A 19,637-nucleotide genomic window follows, 5' to 3' on the forward strand; every position below is an offset into this window, starting at 1 on the left:
TTAGAGATTAAGTCCATTAAACATCAATTGAGGTAATCAGCTAAAGTCAGTTAACTTATACCAATATAGAGCAATGGAAGATGTTTTCCTGTACTCTTTTTGTATAATTTTGTTTTCATTTTAGGTTGCTTTTATAGATAAATTTTACTAAATATTTATTTCATATGAGGTACTTCTGTAATTAAAATATGCTCTAACTGGTATAACTATTCGAAGGCATCCCTGAGATTTTTTGTTATTGAAGTACTTGCTTTTCATTATTTCATCAGCCTGTTCATTTAGACCACTCAATACTAAAGTACTCTTGGACTGCACTTGTTCCTTCACTTATCTGTATTTGCCACAAGTCTTTTAAAGTAAAATAATTGTACAAGTTTGATAATCAGGTCCAACATTTTAGAAGCAAATTCTGGAAGGTAGATTAACAATTACATGCAGGCGTGCAAATAAATACACATACACATGTGGACACAAGTCACCATCAAAATAAACACACAAAATAATTAGACAAATACCCATAACATACTTAGAAGGCGTGCATTTAGACTTCTTTGAGTCTTACTACCTGATCTACATTAACAAAAGTAGAGACAAAACCAGACTGAAGGAAGGTCAGATGAAAAAATAATTACCCTGTACTTGTTTTATGTATAGCACAAAGACAGCTGAACACAACATAGTAAGGCTTGCCAGTATTCCTGACTGACCAAGGCAAAGATGGCAACTGATTTTCTGGGATAAAAGATGTGAACACTTAATCACCACAGTTTTCAAGTAACGAAATTACTGTAAAAACTGACATTCAAAAGGTCCAAAGGCCAACTACAGGGACATGTAACTCACCTACTGCTATGCTTCAATTACTCCCCAAGACCAACATTGCTCTCTAAAAATATCCATTTGAAGTACATCCTGACAAGGATCCACAGAAAGGAGACATACAACCAAGATAGCAAGTAAATAAATTATTCATTTATTTCAGCAAATAAATATCCTGAATTTAAAAAATGCTATCTTTTGCTTTAGGCATTTGATGAAACATTCAAAATATAGTTATAAAACAGTCTACTTCTAAAAAAGGTTCTCTTCACCCAGCACTTAATGTTTATTCTAGCCAATCAGATACTGTGCACTGTGATATTTATGAGCTCCCACCAGTATCCTCTCTCTCATTGCTAAGGAAACAAATATACCGAGATGCAGTCCACCTTGAAGTAGGAAGATTTGGAGCTACCAGTTCCAAGCTTTCTCAGATAACATTCAGCCTTTTATCTACCTTCTGATACTTGAATGAATTTCCAGCTTGTATACCTTCATTGAATGGTACCTCATCCAAAGGAAAAACATCTTTCATATGAATTAATACCTTCCCATTCAGAGGTTTTATTGTCGTATCTAATACTCTGCATGCTAAACAGCACCTTGCACGCAGATATGTAAATCTAAAAGCAGAGTGCCACATACTCCTGGGACCATACCTCTTTCACTGCACGAGGTTCCAGTATCTTTACAATTATTCCAGGTAAGAGACGGTCATATATATCCTGGGTTTCTGGTTTGTTCATAGGTGATTTTTCTCTATATATGCTAAAGTACTAAAGAAGACAGATTTCTCTATGACTCAGTTAGAAAATTCCTGTTTAACAACTGAAATCTTCTGCAGTACCCTATGTAAGAAAGGGTGTTGAGTTCCCGTAACATTTGTCAGAAACAGACAGTTCAATGTGAGCACTGAATGCATGCATTTCATGTGCTTGGAGCAAAAAGGGAAGTCACTGTCAGAGATGCCTTTTGCTCTATGAAATTGAACAACCTCGTTCAGTGCTTTCTAGCAAGCTCTTGAGAACAATCTTCCACTTTTTGACTCAGAAGCTAGTGGTAATAACAGCAATAAGTATTTTTTATAAAAACAGAGCAAGATGTTGCCCTATATAGCACTGCAACAGTCCAACCTATGTTTGACAAATGCTTGGACACTTAAAGGCTTGAAAAGCACATGCACATCTAATAGCAGACAAATGTCTGCCCTGAGAATGGGTAGCATGAAGATCTGCCAATTACCTACTCTAAAAAAAATAAGGACTCCTAATCTCTGAGTCTGAACTGCTGGAGTATCATTAGCTCACCAAAACTGCATGAGTATTCTTAGTAAATTAAGACTGGTTTTAATCTGTGTAACCAGATGACTATCATCAAATGTGAGTGGTTCACAACATTTCAGATTGTACCTACAAATACAGATCCTCATGCAAGTTATGTAAGAGATAACATGGTTATGTCAGCAAAAGACATGCCCTTGCATTGTTAGCCAAAAATTAGGCAGTGCCTGGAAATATCAATGTATCTGAAATCTGCACTAACATTGCATGGCTAGTGATAATAGCCTGGGGACTCAAAACTCAGATTCAGATTCCCAGGGTTCTGGGTAGTATATGTAGATGCAATTTTTGAAAATAGAAATCTCTGAAGCATATCATAAGATGCCCTATAATAAGCTAATCAATACAATGCAGGTTTCTCACCAACAGGTTTAGGCTGCTCTTGTCAAGTGCAAAAGTGAGCATCTTATTTTCCACATCTGTTCCTCATGTATCTCCAATCACTTTTTTGGGGGGGCGGATGAGTGTATTTGTCTGGTTTTGTGGGGGTTTTGTTTTGCTTTTTATTCTTGTTAGCCAAAGAGTTAGACCAGAATTAAAGTATACCATGAAAGTAAATGAGTAGTTTGTATGAATTGACTAGTGCTAGTTAATTCCAGTTGAGGACTTCCTTATTTAAAAATATTTTATTTCAAATTCTGATTATATTGCTTCTGTTGCAAGATGCATTTACTTATGCATCAAAATGACAGTTACTTTTAATTTCAGATATCACTACTTATAGCCAAAAGGGCTTGTAAAATGAGCACTGAGAGTTCCACAATGTTATGCAATACTTACAACTTACTTTCAAGTTTGCCATCTACCCTAAATTACACCCTAACAAGAAGGGCATAATACAAAAATAGTAACCGCCCAGGACTTGATTTCAAGAAAAGTTTGTCCATATGTAATGGTGGATCTAGTAATGTATTTTTAATACCCATATTGATGTATGAAAAGGAGAATTGAAAACAAACAAACAAAAAAGCAACCCAGGTAATAGCCAGAGACTGCAAGATTGATAATAGCAAACATCTTACAAAATGAGTTTTTTCCCTTTAGCAAATTAATATGAAACAGTAAACCTGTTTATTTTTATTTATTTATCCTTTTGCTATCATATTAGATTAATTTCTCACCTTAACTGAATTTTTCAATACTTGCTCTCTAAACTAAAATAGTAAGGAAAAAAAAAAAAAAGGAACAAGAAACTGTAACCACAAGGTGTATCCTTTAATAAAATAAACAAAGAAAAAGAAAAATAACAATAAAAGCCACAATATTTCCTATTTTTTTAGATTGTGCTTTAACTGAACATTTTTTACCTTGAATATCGTACTAATTTGACTGAGAAATGTATGACAAACTACTTAACTCAGCAAAGCAGCAGGAAAAGATCACAAAAAGAGAAGATAGATTATCACAACATACATTTGCTTTTTCATCAGGACACCATAATGTAATTATGTTTTCTATTAAACTACACAGCATCCTGTAGCAGTAAATGTATTAATTTTGTGAAGATACTGGAATCTTAGAGGTATTATAAATTAATGGAAACACTAAATGTTCATGTTGAGAGAAAAAGTGAGAAATGTACATTTTTTCTGAAATACTTCAGGCACATCTGGCAATAAAAAATCCTTGCTAATTCATAAAATAATCCTCTTATTGAGAATTTCTAGTCTGCTGGGTACTCCGTAGTATCTGTCTGCTAACAGAGAGGCAATGAGATGCCATTGACAAAAAGTTGTCTGAAGAAATACAGTAACAATACAGTCCTTGATTATTTAAGACAAACTAGGGACAGAGATATATCTAGAAGTTGAATTATATCCTTTCAGGTAGCCATAGCAAAATACCTTACCCTATGGTAAGCACATTCACAGAAGGCTGTAACAATACTGGCATGTGGCAGGAGGACCCTTCCTTCCACATCTTCAGGAGGAAACACAGCTGCTTGGCATTTTTGTAGACAAATCTTCTATCCTTATGCAGCCTACAAAAGGAGACATAAAGCCTCCACACCAATAGTTGTGCACCCTTCGAATTTGAATGCACATCCTTGTACCAGGCTGGCTCATTGGATTTGTGTGAGAGGCAAAGGAGGTCTGGAGGCATGGCTCCGCATCCAGGCAGCTGTGGGAATGCTGATTTTAATATGAAACAATGGCTTCTCATCCTGATAACAACACATGACCCAGACATAGAAAACTGACCTGCCTGAATTCTTCACTGAGATTCTCCCACTAACAAAACAAAATGAAAAGGAAAGAAGGAAAGAAGAAAGTACCAAATAACAGTGGGGACACATTGTATGTTACCTACAAACCCAGCAAGCTTCCTCAGGGGTTATTCTTTTAAGCATAGTTACCTTTAACTACAATTGTTTGCTAATAATACTTGGTCTTTAATAACAGCTTATATTGACTGGTATTTACACCATTCATGTAAGTTCACATAAAATTTTGTTTCCAATAGTAATGACATATGATGTGTTACAGCAGCTTGAAAAGCATAAATCCTCTCACCAGCTACCAGAAAGACTTTCAGACCTTTTCAAAACAAGTAAATGGTTCATTTAGTCAGGCTAAATGCCAAGGCAGCCTATGTTTTGCATTCACATTGAATAAAAAGATTGCTTTAGAGGGAGGGGTACTCTGAAGACATCTCTACGTACCAAAGGCTGAAACTGTCATGCATGTTCTGTAAGTAAAGTGGGCAAGAAGCAGGGGTTGAGCTGAGCAGTTATGAGGACTGAAGACTCTGGGAAGCTCCTAAGGCTGAATTTACTCTTTAAATCTTTCAGATATAGAGGTATTGCATTCATTCTGAAAAAGCATTTATAACGGGACTTTATACCTATGATGTTTGTCACTGACCTAAGGAGGTGACTCAGCTACCCTGCTGGGACATAGATCTTGATGCAAGCTTGGTAAATACTTTTGGACTCAACAGTCAGTTTGCCCACTGGAACACAGAAACAAGAAGCCAAACTACAACAAAAGTAGCAGTATAGCGAGGTACTTCTCTGTATCACTAAAGAGTCAGCATTTTCTGCAGACCTGCACTCTAATATATAATAAATCCTTTCCCTTTACGTTCCTTTTTTCCTTCCTTTTCCACAGAAGAAGCAGCTTTTGGCAAAAAATGGCTATCATCGACTGAGCAAATCGCATCATGGTGGGAACGCCTTACATGCACACAACCATTCAGATTTATGTCAGTGTACCCAGATATTTTAAGCAGAAATATGGAACAGAAGATTAGTTCTGTGACATTTCTAATGTAGGGTGAGTTATAATATTAGAAAAAGCTGTGGGCAGAAGCAAGACTGGATATTCAGAGAGATAAATTTATATGAGCAGTAGTCACAGAGCTTTAAGTCAGCTGCTAGAGATTTCAGTTTCTCTGGTAGTTTGGGATATAAATATTTGCTTTTAAATGCTCTGCTTAGCTATCAAGTAACATGAGTATTCTCCTAGCCATGCCACAGTCTCTGGCCATTTCCTCCCCATGGGGCAAGGTACATCTTCAGGACTACTTGAAGATGCAGATCTTAAAGGATACCTGATGACTGTGCTCTACTAGCATATGCTGAAGGACCTGCTCTGTAACTCAGCCCTGTGCTTCCCCAGTATCTGCACAAGGGCACACCTGCTTAGGGAAACAGCAAACCTGCATGAAAGAAACACCAGCAGCTTTGTTCTGAATGAGGAAAAGGCCCTATATTTAGACACTGTCAGAACCCAACAGCAAAAATGTGTCATAAACATATGCTGCTGTGAAAAACAGAAATGCATTCTTCTGTGCTTTCATACTTCTGCAGTTGGTAATTTTTATACCAGTAAGTAATCATTTATAGAGCTTACGGTGAATCAATGTTTCCCCTAAAGATTTTTTCTCATTAAAGACTGCATGTTCTAATCCAGACAGAAAACTCTAAGTAACGATTGACTGAATGGAAATGGAACGGAAAATCTAAAAACAAGTCTTCTTCAGGTTTCAACTACAAATAAGCTTTGACCCCTTGGCTGTAAATTTATCATCACAAATTGCTCCATGAGACAACTAAACCAACAGAGCTTCTGAACTAGTACAAACAATGATGGATAAGACTGCCAATTGCATTTCTCTCGGTAATAGGTGATTCGCTTCTTCAATAATGGGTGAGAGGAGAACACAGTTCTCTGAACAATACCTCCAATTTCAGCCAACAGCTAGTTCTTTCCTATTTCCTTGTACAATAACAGGCTTTGGTAATATAAAAATATTTCAAATGTCCCTATATAGGTGGACTTTAACAATTCTTAACTGGTGTCAGCCTACTCTTTCAACGAATTGCCTTCCTCTATTTCAACACAAGGCTCTGTTGTGCATGACTGTAATAACAAACGGATTGGGGAGGCAAACACATGTATTTTGTGCATGAGATCACTACCTCCTAGAAATTACTTCTATGATTTATATAATTTGACTTTCTAATAAACACATTATTTTTGGTATAATTCAATGGTACATTGGCAACTTACGATGTTTACAATGTATTGCTTCTCTATTTTATTCTTTAAACTGAATGCTTAGATTTTCAATAAGAGGAATTCTGCTACAATTATGCTATTAAAGTATTTTGTTAAGAAAGGTAACCTTCATAAGCTCTTGATTTAATTATCATAGTAGACTTTTAAAACATTTTCATAAGACGCTGCAGGGAAATAAGACTTTCTCCGTATATCTGAGCCTCGACATATTTTGATTCACTGCACCAAACAATGTTTGTTTAGTATCCAGAGTATAAAATAATAAAAAGAAAGGTCACGTTCTAAAATTTTCACTGCATGGTTGTGAGTCACTGCGTATTTGCTAGATATCTAGCTTTAATCACACAAATCCTTTTACAGTGGGCTTCCTGAAGATTTTCATAAAGGCTTTCAGTCATAACTAAAGTGAGACTGACTTCTAGAAGGATTCTGGAATATACTATAAACCAAAGTGCTTAGCATTGACTAATTTAAACTTAAAGGCTGTGAAACTTTTTTATCTATATAAATTCATCCTAAGCCTAACCCACTGCCAGTATAAAAATGGGTTTCTAAACAAAGGAAGGCAACTATATTGCTATGTTATACAAGCCTTTCTGGCACTGAGTGGCTTAAATGAGAAAAAAAAAATCAAGCTGCCTTAACATGACAAAAAAGGATTTTTATTTACATATGCCTACTTTAAATTTATATATATTAGGTATATGCATGCATGTATTTTTCATATACATACAGATCTTTAAATCATATACACTGACTTCAAGCATGTGCAAATATACAGTGCCACTGTTATTAAGAATGCTTATTAAGAATCCTTAATCCTAAAAAATGCTATTTTTTTACTATTTCTGAAATGCAATATATGAATATTTCTATTTTTAAGTTTCAGTGTTCAGCTGTGTATATAGATTAATAAACTGAGAAACACGAGCATATATAAAAAATACCAAGATTTGCCAACACTGAAAAAGCTGGAAATAGGTTATTTCCTTTTCTCCCACAGAGACCGGAAAACCTGTAAAGTCATTCTCCAGTAGCTAGGGATTCATTCATTTACAGAGGCTCATAAACAGCAGCCTTGGAGAAGATATGAGCACCTGTTGATTGCTTCCAAATCCTGATGATAAGGCACAGGGAAAGCACAGCACTTGCAAAAGAAAATTTGTGCTACCGATATCAGGACAGAAGGACAGAACAGCAGAAGATAGAACAATACTATGCAATACTTTCCATGTCTGTTAACATCTCTGAAGTATGATGAAGAGTTTACATAACTAAATATTACCAGTTGCTGGGAAAAAGCGGTATCTGAAGAAAAGCTGTGCAACAGTATGCAGTGTTTTCATCATATTTCAGAGTAAAGATTCTCTCTTGTATTTTTATTTGATTTTTCTAGAATGAACTGATTTTTTTCTACCTTTTCTAATTCAGAGGTGCATGCAGGAGTAGAAATCTTCACACAACATGAAAGTATGGAGCATCTTACCAGTAAGAAAACAATTAAAAAATTTATTTCATAAATCTCGATAACATTCATTCTATTTAAGTCTTCAATTCTTACAAGGTATTTATAGAGGGTTTACATTTTTTCCCTGTGAAAGCATTCAGGCAGCATCTCGTATGGTAAGGATTCAGAACCATTTGAAAAAAAAAAAATAAGGCAAAAGATTCAACTACAGGAAGGAGAATATATTTTATCTTACTTTGAAAAGCAATTTTTTGAAGTCAACTCCAAGGTCTCATTTTTTGCTAGTAAGGGGACAGATACTACTGAGAATCAATTTTTGCTTCTGACAATTTTCTAATCTCCATCTCAAATGGGGTTGGAAACAACACATCTTCAAAGAAAATACCTTTTTCTTATTTCTTACTTGTATGTGGATGAAATAAGATTGCCAACATTATGCTCAAAAATAGTCATGCAGTACAGATTCTAAATGGACTGGACTTTCACAATATTCCACCAAAATTCCGTATCAGGTAGTTTTGCCTGCACAGTATTTCTTACTTTCTTATTTTAAAGGTGTATGTGATTGCATGCAAAAAAATCAGAAATGCCAGAATCAGAAGTGCACACATTGAACAATAATTCATTCTGTTATTTTAAATGTAAACACATTCTTCATTATGCCTCAAATTTTTGTATGTGCCAAAAGTTTTCTTTTTAAAAAAGGATACATTTGTGGAAAAAAAAAATACCAAACCTTTAGTTTTGTATTTTGTGGGTTTAATTTTAAAAATATATAATAGTAGGTGAATGCAGTTATTGCAATATGATATTAACCAGTGTGAACCACTTAGAGTATGCACTGCAGTCTCACAGATGAATTGTTTCATTTTCAGTTGCATACTTTAATTCAGTGAATACTTCCCAGACTGTTTTCCTTGCTACCTTGAATATCAACTAAGATATATTTCCCTTTAAATCACTATACAGATTAGTTCTAGCAGCTTATGTTCTGTACTAGAATTCCTGTAACACAAACATGCAAAAGCTTCTACAGCCAAAACATTACACTTCAATAAGTGAAAATTATAATTTGACATTTAAAACCATAAATATGGACACTGTAAATATATCTAGTTACTGAAGAACTTATACTACCTCAGTCATTAAGTAGAACTGCTTGATGAGGACTATTATTAAACCACAGACCTAGAAGATGGAAAATCTAACAGATGCTTTTCCACTATGCCTAATACAAACATATATTAAGTATCTGAAAAGATATTAGGAGGTGTAATTTAGGAAGCACCTGTCACTCTTACAACTGAAAATCTAAAATATACATACATGAATATTGCATATACATACCTCTGGTGTTCATCACAAGAGTGCAGCAATTAAAACATACCTCTTTCCTGAATCTTTATCAATATTTAGCTTTATTATGCTTACTCTATAGTTACTTGTGTTCACAATAAGGGTGAAGCCCAACAGGTAACCTCCAGTGTGCAAGAACAGAGGAGTAAGGTGAAAGATGTCCCGTGTATGTATTTAAATAATGAAAAAGTCTCTACAAGTGCTTCTTGCAACATAAAGGCTACGAAGAATCCCAGCACAGCAGCTTATGGAGGCTGCGGCCCTAATGGCCCCAGCCAGTCTCACTTGAGACTGTTCCCCAGTATCCCTGCCCAAAAGCCCCAAGGTCAGTGTCAGCTCAGTATGGGACCACCCCCAGCTCTCAGCCTGTGCTCCTGCACCAAGCAGCTGCGCTTTACCAGCTCCTTTGCAGAGGTTAATATATTGCAAGAGGGCTCATATAATGTTTCTATTTACTTAGAGCTCTCTGTTTATTTTGTGACCTCCGAAAAGGTTCAAAATGATAGAAAGATACAAGTTCAGCATTGGTGTTTTAAATTTTCTCCTCCAGAGTGGGCTTGCTTCATGGGCGGGCTATTTATCCAATGTAACTATTGCTGTAACAAATGAATGGCTACAGTCTCAAACCCAGAGGTAATCTATACCACATATATAATAGTGCTTTAAGTAGTCACAATCTTGTTTCAGCTTGGCAAAACTGCTACACCTCACCCTACAGGCTGCACATCAGTCCTACTTCAGATGTTTCTCATATAATTTACTATCCATTCCTCTTTCTCCAAAATTTCTACTCTAATTTCTGCCATAAATGTGTTCAGTTTGCCAACTGAAAATATATTTTCTGATTTGCCTGTTCTGCCCACCCAGCTGGAGACCTTCTGTAGCATCAGACCTTCACTCTAGAAACTTTAGAGAGCAATTGGGTCTGGTGGAGGGACACTACACTTAGGTGTTGTGTGTCACCTCTGACAACAATTTCCTGGATATCCTCAAGCAATGACTTAAATCCTCTACATCTTTATTTCCTCTTCAGCGAAAATAGTGCTGATCAAGTTAAGACAGTATCTCAAGATAAAATATCTCTCTTCCAGTCTTGTCATTGTTTAAGGTATTTGGTCAACTTATGTCTATAATTTCAGAATTTGTTCTGAGATAATACAAAAGACAAAAGACTGTAGCAGTAAATATAATGTGGTGGTACTGTGGAAAAAAGGCCTAGGCAGTTTTTTCTGTTTACCTCACATCATTTTCTCTCTGTCCCCCTGTGCCCTATTTATGTTTACCTTTTATCTTTTTGCTTGCCACTCCTGTCTAATTCCAAAGGGTTGGGGTTTTTTTAATTTTTAAACTTTCACTGTGAGTTGGATTGTCTGAGTCAACCCTTCTAGAATGAAATCTTTCCAGACCCTATGAAAACTTATCTGAAAAATCTAGGGAAATAGCTATCACTTATTAAACAAACATTCTAGATTACCCTTACTGAATTTTGCCCAATCCCCTTCTGAAAACATATGATGACTGGAAACACTGCGCCAAATCCCATCATTATTCCCATCCCAACTCAAATGGACAGGCTCCGTCTCAGACCTGCCTGGAGCAGCCAAATGTAGATACATCACATTTTATCACAAAGATATAGAATCAAATGAAATATGCATATGGCAAGACTATGTAGAACTGCAGAGATGCAACACTGAACCCCTATTCTCTATAATTATGGAATTTGTTTCATTACTTACAGGAGTAAATCACCCTAAAAAAGTACCAGCAGCTGAGAAGGCCAGCTGTCTCTGAAACTACCTGAGGTCAGATCTGCATTTTTTCCTATTTCAAATAACATAAAAAAAAAAAAATTGGTACTTTGTGCAGTCACTTCAATGTTCTACTATAAAATGAAGCTAGGCTGCAGCACAAGTATAGCTAGTGTACTTGAGGAGACAATGGGTTATGTGGCAAGGGAACAAAGGAGTGTCCTGTCACGGGGACAAAAAACCCATGCCTTGTCTCCAGCACCAAAAGCAGGTACGAGTTTTCCCTGAAGATTTCAGTTCATTCCTGTGTTTTATGTTTGTAGTGGCAAATATTTACATTGGGAACATGGTTATTTGAAGACAAATAAAGAAACCAACAATCCAATTTCCAAGGAAAAAACAGAAGGAATTCTGGCTGAATGCAGGTTTAGCTCTTGAATTAATCTGTGGATTTTAAAATTGTAAATAACTAGCAGAACTATAATTTTTGCTTTACAGTTCTGACTTTAACTATTCGAATCAACATTAACAATGCCTAAATTGTGTCACTCATGAAATAAGCCTAGGTATGGAAATTATGCCAAAGCTTCTCGGGCATTTTGCAAATACGCCAAATATACTGCAGAATATGCATTCATATTGGGAGTTGAATCTTTCTGCACCAAAATTGTTACACACTCTACTTTCTATGAAAGGTGTGCAAATGTACAGTAATAGCACTTGATTCCTGTAATTAGAATAATATTTTAATTAAAGACTCCTGTATGATTTCTTCTTGTAGGATCTAATTTAGTTTCTGTGAGGAACACTCGTCTTGTTTCAGTAGGCTGCACAACAGATCCACCGTGTTTCAGATACATGGAGATCAAAAAATAGGTTTTTGACAGCAACAGGCATCAGTATTTTTCTTTCATAGTCCAAATAACAGAGAAAGAAAATGAAGACAGTGGTTGCAAAAGAATACAGCATACGAGGACAGACTAATTGCTAAAACGAACACTGCTTTTATCACTCCTCTCTCCCCTAGCCTGCATGCATGCAGCTGCAAAATCTATGGTGATAAAGCCAGTTTCATAAGTTTTGGAGCTCTGGCTAACACTGGGTACCTGTGCTGAGGATCACAGACTTTGAACTAAAGGATCAGTATTCAGTCCTATTATCACCATATGGCTGAAACACTCAGCTCACTTCTTAAAAATGTGAACATCATTACAAACAGGATGCTTTGCGACTGTGTTCCTTATTAGAATCACAGGCACAAAATCATACCGACTATGTTTTTACTCACACTGTGTCAAACTACCAGTGATTAACTATTAACACTACTGCAACTTGACTGATAGAAACAGATTTTAAAACTGATTAAAAAAGGAAAAAAAATCATCATTTTTTCTGTAACGAAGGAAAAGAAATTTATCATCAACCAAAAAGAGAAACTAGAAGGTCTTGTTGTAATGCAATTAAACAAACAAAAAAAAACAAACAAAAAATTAAACAAAACAGACCAAGTAGATTGTAAATTTGTCTTTATGTCTGTTTAGAGGACTAAGAAGGAAGAAAGAAACCCTCTTCTTTTTTTCTTACAGGCTATGCTGGACACCTTTCAAACAGGTGGGAAAAGAGTACTACCACAAAGACACAACCCATTTGTATCCTATTCATACTTTAAACCAGGAGCAAATCAATTCTGGTTAGAACAGAAAGAAAAAAAGAAAAATATTCTTCAGAACAACCCTGAAGCCTGCTTATGCTGCAGTTTTCACCATGTTAGTTCCATGTAAGGCTCTACTTCACAGCCTGGGTTACCCACTGAAGATAAAAGTAGTTTTATAAATTCCATGTCTACTTGCAGAGGTCTTCTAAAATCATGTCTGCCCTGCATATATGCTGAAGGGAATACTACAGTACATAATAAAAGGATACAAGAAGAGAATGCAACACAGCAATTCAATTCATCTTTAAGCACACACTTAACTTGCAGCATACAGAAGTAGCCTCAATTATTTCAATAAGCATTCCTGTAAAAAGTGTCCTGCAGAAATGTTTGCAGAACCGAAGCCTTTACTCAGTGATGTGTCTGAACAGCTTCACAAAAGATGTCCAGTTTCCTCATCAGACATAAATTGATGTTATCCCCTCCCAAGACATAAAAGTGTTAAAATGTTAAAGAAAGCATTGTAATTATTCTTATATTTTTAGATATTTTGCTATAATATTAATAATTTAACATGATTTTCATTGAATTATGCCATATACTTTTTCAGTGAACTGCTGAGAAACGGCATTTTAAGATCATCAGCACTTGCTACAAAACCCAACCACAAGTAACCTAAAGATAGACACACATTTGCCTCTTGATTGTTGATTGTGCCCTTAGTTAAACGTAACAAATCCCTAGATGCCTATGCCATAACACAATTAAACCCATCAGCAGGCATTTATCACTGGAAACAGACAAATTTCATTTAAACATGAAACTAATGTTACATTATAGCTATACATTTTTTTTATCATATATATGTTTTTCTGACAACATGAACATTTAGAATTACTCCCTATAGTAATCAGTCTCACTAAGGGGAAAACACTGAGCTCTCCAATGGCTTTCATCACAGCAAACTATTTCTTTTTTTTTTTTTTCATTAATCCGTAATTTGTTAAGCTTTTCAGCAGTCGTATTAAAAAAAGATCAGTACTTCACCACCTTATAGCTATGGTCATGATCTAATTTGTTACAACATTTGTCTGCTTGTTCATTTTTGTGAAATTTTTCCCATTAAAATAATACATAAAGATGTAACATGTAATCCATGGGGAGGAAAAAAAAATACAGAAGGTACCAGCATTTTTATGGCTGAAATAATTCCATTGCAGCAGACCACAGATTTCAGTTCTTGTTTACCACAATCCTACAGCCACTTTTTAAGCATTAATTACACTGCCCATTTTAAAAATGGGTAATATGTGAAAAAGTGGGGACAGCAGTAAAGTTACAGACTTGTCATACATTGCATACAGGAAATTCTGAATCTCTTACTTCAGAAGATTGCAGTGTTAGTTATCAGACTGCCCAGCAGTTGCAATTTACAGTCACATATACAATTTTCATGTTCTGAATGTGGATTAATAAGAAAATAGTAACTCAGTGCACATTTACACACAAAATTATAAAAGCTTTGCTGGTTAACAACAAATCTAATTTTTGTCTCATTTAACTAATGGCATATGGAATTTTCTGCAAGGCATATGGTACTAATTAAACATGGTACGAGTTCCCCAGATAGTCAATATAGCCATGAGAAACATTCAAGGAATGCTTCCCTTCAGTGTACATTATCTGTGTATTGATTTGATGGTCTGAATGCATAAAAGCCCTGGGAACTAACAATGTTTAATGATGTGGGAACTGCACTTCTATTCTTATCTATATGAATAATGCAGTTGCTGAGGAAAATTTTAAAATACTTAATGAACAGGCAAATTATGAACTAACCAGGACTGGTCTATTTTCATTCATTCACTCATTAACCTCTGATTTTGGTATTTACTTTTAACCTTTGTTTTTACATTTAGAGCACTGCTCTGTTAACTCTATATGCTAGAGACTATGTAGTTAAAGATACCACTCTATTTTTTTTATAGAAACAACACTCCATATATTTTAAGGACACTAACGACCACCTAAAATTTAAGTTGCACAGTGCTAATGATTTATTTTGAAGATTCTAATACACATAATGTGTACAAATACACTTTCATGTATTTGACAACAGCTACACTAATTAAAATATCTGTTCTACTATCAGTGTTAGATATGGGTTAATTATTAACTTTAAATGCAAGTCCACTTGTATATAGTTTCAATTCTCTTCTCAATTGAAGGATATCAGCTTCCTCTAGCATACAGAAGGTCAACCACTGAAAAAAATCAGAAAATTGATACTGTATTTGTTCTGCTTCATGATGACCACTTCAGGTAAAACAAACAGTAGCAGTGAATTCTCACAGTCATTATCTGCCTACTTATAATATCCTAAAGCATAATAAAAATCTAAATGGTAAAATGGCAAATGACCCCTTGTTAACCAGAATATTTCCATTCAAAAGAACTTCGAGGTCTCAACACTACTATATCTAGCATCAGTGGGTTATTTTCATCTAGACACTTCTCGAACAGCAACAGAGCAGCAGTTTGTGTTTTGAAAGGTAGCACTGACTCTTTTGTAGCTCTGGTAAATTTCAGAGTAGTAAAAGACTACAATTTCAATAGTGGTCTGAATTGGTCAACTTATTCAGCCTACCACCACTACTAACAGAAAGAAAAACTGCTTCCTAGTGCTTCAACTGTCAAGTGTGCACTCTGTTTTTGATAATGAAACTTCAGAAAAAACGGTGAGAGTTAATCAACAAGACTTTCACTCAGTTTTAAAGCATCTTGATTTAAAGTCACACTGTGACTTTTATACCCAAAATAATATGAGCTTAAAAATAGACCTGTAGGCTTATTAATAGGCTGCTACAATACAGTTTAACACTTAAGATTCAAACGCCACTTCATAAATAAAACATGGGGATGGAAGAACAAATTCTGGACAGTAATGTTATTTTTACACTTTCTGCACACAGTGCTGGAAGGTGTAACCACAGTCTTACCTGACTACAAAACCACTGCACATACCCTTCACTCAAAAGCTCTAATTTAACAGGTCGTTTCAAAATACTTTCAAAGCATATGGAAATACTACCCTGTAAACTTAGAATTCCTTTCTCTTGACACACTGCATCAAGGAACTGAAAAGAGCAGTAACATTTAAGGTGGTTGAATTCCCATTACGTAAAAGAAGCTGCTTTTTCCTGCTGTACCCAAAACAGTATTTCTATTTGTGGAACATGGTAAGAATTGTGCTCTGTGCCTTACTGCTCTAAGATTTCAAACACAATTTCACATTAAAAACAAACACATTCTTAGAGTATTTTCAAACTGAAATATCATGCAAGATTAACAGTTCTTCTCACATCAAGGAGTCTTTCTTTCCTCCTGTACATTGCACCAGACATATTGAAAGCCTATGTATCCAAGATACATACAGTAAACTAGGTAACACTGAAAACCTAAATTCACCAGAAGGAAAAAAAAAAAAAGGAAAAAAAAAATCCCAGAAAGTAAAAAACCCAGCTTTTAGCTTAGAAACAGTGTTCTTACACAGCTGTACCACATTATCTGACAAAAAACCTATTTGCAGGTTTGCTCTAATTTAATGAATTAACACAGTTTCTCAATCTGCCTTCCTGCATCTACATACCATGCATTATGCACAAAAAAAAAAAGAATATAAAATAGCAATCCTTTCAGCCTGTCTAGCCTGTCATCAAAGCCAGCAGAGAATTTTTCATTGATAAAAACAGAGAATGGAAGAAATCAGACCAACCTTCACAACGTACGTCACACCAGGTCCCAGGATCTTCTCACTCGAGTGCAGCCATCCCCGAGAGGGTTTACTGACAAAGCTGCTACTTTGATTCCAGTCTTCACCTCCCGGGTTCATTTCCTCTGACCGTGTTTTTTTCCCCATACTCATCTTGCTCACGTCCTGCTGAGAACACGAAGTGGCAGAGACAAGGTTACATGTGTTGTCTGAAGCCCCTGCTGCTGAGCCAGAAGCACTCGAGCTTCCCTGCAACTTGGAGACAGCAAGCTCCTTTACTGCAGAGGAGAGATTTTTGATACCCAAAAGGCTGCCTGTGCTAGAGAGTTTCAAGTGGGACACTTTATGGATAAGGGTGCACAGGGTGGTGGGTCCATCTTCATGGTCCTTGCGGAGAACATCTGTCGAGACCAGGTACGAAGGTGTTGCTGAAGTCGCAGAAACTGCTGAGACCTTGCTGTTCATGGACAAATTGTGAATAAGATCATCAACTGATGTCACCGAATCATTCCTGAAGCGGTTATACTTGGTACGTTGAAGCATGCCCTTTTATCTGGTTTCCTGCATATGTTCTGGCAAATCTGATGCCAACGCAGGAGATGCCTGTGCTAACATAGCAGGCGATTCATAACAACACGGACAGATATCAAGGTTGTGGGGTAAAAAAGAAAACAGTATAAGGAAGAGCAAAAAAAAAAAAGTATTTTTAAGAAATTTCTTATGGTTCCCCGTGAAGGTTGGGTGAAGTAACAGTTTTCTGTGACAGAGATCCCAGTCCTGCTTAGAGCTGCCAACTCGCTCACAGCAAAAGCATGACTCACACAAATGAGAAGGACCCTTTTCAACAAAAGGCTCAGTGAACACTGCAAATCACTTCCTGTAGAAAAAAAAAAAAAAAGGAAAAAAAAAAAGAAGAAAACCATCCACCCACTTACAGCACACTAGCACCAATCAATTCTCAAATTTCCTTTTCCTACCTTCTCAAACAGATATTTCTTTCCAACCTTTAATTCCTCATCACCACAACCACCCTTTTGGTACCAGAGGCAATTACCTTTAAAACTGAATTGACAGCCTTGATGAAACACCACACTGTTCTTCCACCTCACATATCTGTGAATCTATAAAGAAGTCACAATTAGATAGGAAAAATCTAAATAGTATTGACACATATATCTCCTCCTCCCTTCCAAAACACTGACACCTTAAAGGTTTTCAGAACAGGTGACAGAAGTAAATGATATACATGTTTTCTTCTACAAAAGCAGCCTAAGACAAATGCCTTTGTGTCACTGCTGTCTCTCACAGAAACTGTTACATCAAATTCTTGATAGAGAAAGAAATTCTTCTGCCCTGTTACTCCACAACAACCTTCTATTTTAATGCAGGAATTACATAAGTACTGATGTGTGAAGAAATGTATTTTTCTGATGTCCAACAAAAGGCTTAAGAGATGTTTTTTCTTTAACCACTGATATTCACTCAGAATAAAAACATTAAGAGGATCTCTAATTCACTGGAATGTTTGGTGCAATTCCGAAAAACTGAAAAAAACCTAAAAGAACAGTCAAAATTCCAGGTAGCAGCAAACTCACATCCTGTAATGAAACACAAAAAAATGCACCAGGTTTTATTAAGCATAAATGTCAGCCAAAAACATTTGATCTGAGAAGTAGGAAAACATGCAGAAAACAGGAATTTCATTTCTCTTACGTTTTTTTAAAAAAAAAACAAGATGTGTACAGCATTGTGATACACAATGTCCATCACAAGCCCCAGTATGGCTTTCCTATATAAACTGACCTTTGCAAAACATCATTTGCATGTAGGACAATACACTGTATTATAAACAAATTCAGACTACAGAATTTGCATAGTGCAAAGCTGCTTTTTAAACAAATCACTAATTGCAGCACAATTTAAAGGAAAAATCCCATGGAATTCCTTCCCTCTCCCATGACTAAAGGCTGCAGTATATAAAGTGCAAATACAGTGAAACAGCCAACTCAAATACAGGTATTTAATTAGTATATTCATGACATTAAATTAAGTCAGCACCTCTTATCCCAGCAGTGATGAGTAATGGCAATGTCCTAGTCAGTGCAAATGCAGGTTTCTAGTGATCTGCAGAACAGCCTTTCATCACCACACTGCGAACCTGCTACAGCATCCACATTCATTCCTCTCTTCATCCTCCTAGCATAGCAACAGCAAATATACACATCGCAGCCTATTTTTACGTGACTCTATTGCCCAGAAAAACCTACTGCTCCCAAATAGTTCTCTTCATTAGAAGTGGCTAGCAAAACTGCAAAATGTGAATGAGTTTCTGTGCGTGTGAATGAAAGGGCTGGCTAGCATCCCCACATTTCTGTGAATGAAGCAAGGCCTCTCAGACTCTGCCAGGCAATCCCTTGGGTGCTCACCAGCCCAGCCAATACCAGCCGGCTCTGATGACTCATTCAGCAAAGCCTTGCTAAATAGTGGAAGATCCCATTTCCAACACAGGCGGCACCGTTTTTGCAGCAACACTGGGAAATGCAGCTGGCGTCTGAGCAGATGAGGGAGGGTTGCAAAGCCCCCATGGAAGAGAGGGTGTTGCCAAAAAAAAATGCATGGGGTGTCCACAGGGGTGGCAGGTGAGGAAAACCTGGAAGCCAGATCTGGGTTTCTCCCCGATGTGTTCATTCAGCCGGTTCATTTACATCCAGGATGCGAACATGAATGCGCACATTTCATTTGATGTTCGATTCCTCTCACTGTGCACCAGCAGATTCACAGATTTGACAAGTTTGCCTTCTGAGACGCCTGCTAAAAAAAAAAAAAAAAAAAAAAAAAAAAAAGAAAAAAAAAATTGGGTTAAAAAAAAAAAGAATGTGTTTATTCTCCAAGGATCAGCTTCTGACACTGCTTCACTGGACACAGAAACACTACCAGGACATCCAAAGGGTGTT

At 36.3% G+C, this 19,637-nt stretch overlaps 1 protein-coding gene across 1 annotated transcript in view; it reads right to left on the reverse strand.

Moving 5' to 3' along the window:
* SHC3 (SHC adaptor protein 3) overlaps positions 1 to 17,226 on the reverse strand; it is a 53,216-nt gene extending 35,990 nt beyond the window's left edge. Inside the window, exon 1 of the mRNA XM_005154914.3 lies at positions 16,687 to 17,226. Within this exon, the coding sequence (XP_005154971.2) occupies positions 16,687 to 17,226 (540 nt within the window). The remainder of the gene's footprint in view (positions 1 to 16,686) is intronic.
* Positions 17,227 to 19,637: the final 2,411 nt, after the last annotated feature.

This window comes from Melopsittacus undulatus, chromosome Z (genome assembly GCF_012275295.1).
Source record: "Melopsittacus undulatus isolate bMelUnd1 chromosome Z, bMelUnd1.mat.Z, whole genome shotgun sequence".
In the NCBI taxonomy this organism is placed as follows: domain Eukaryota; kingdom Metazoa; phylum Chordata; class Aves; order Psittaciformes; family Psittaculidae; genus Melopsittacus; species Melopsittacus undulatus.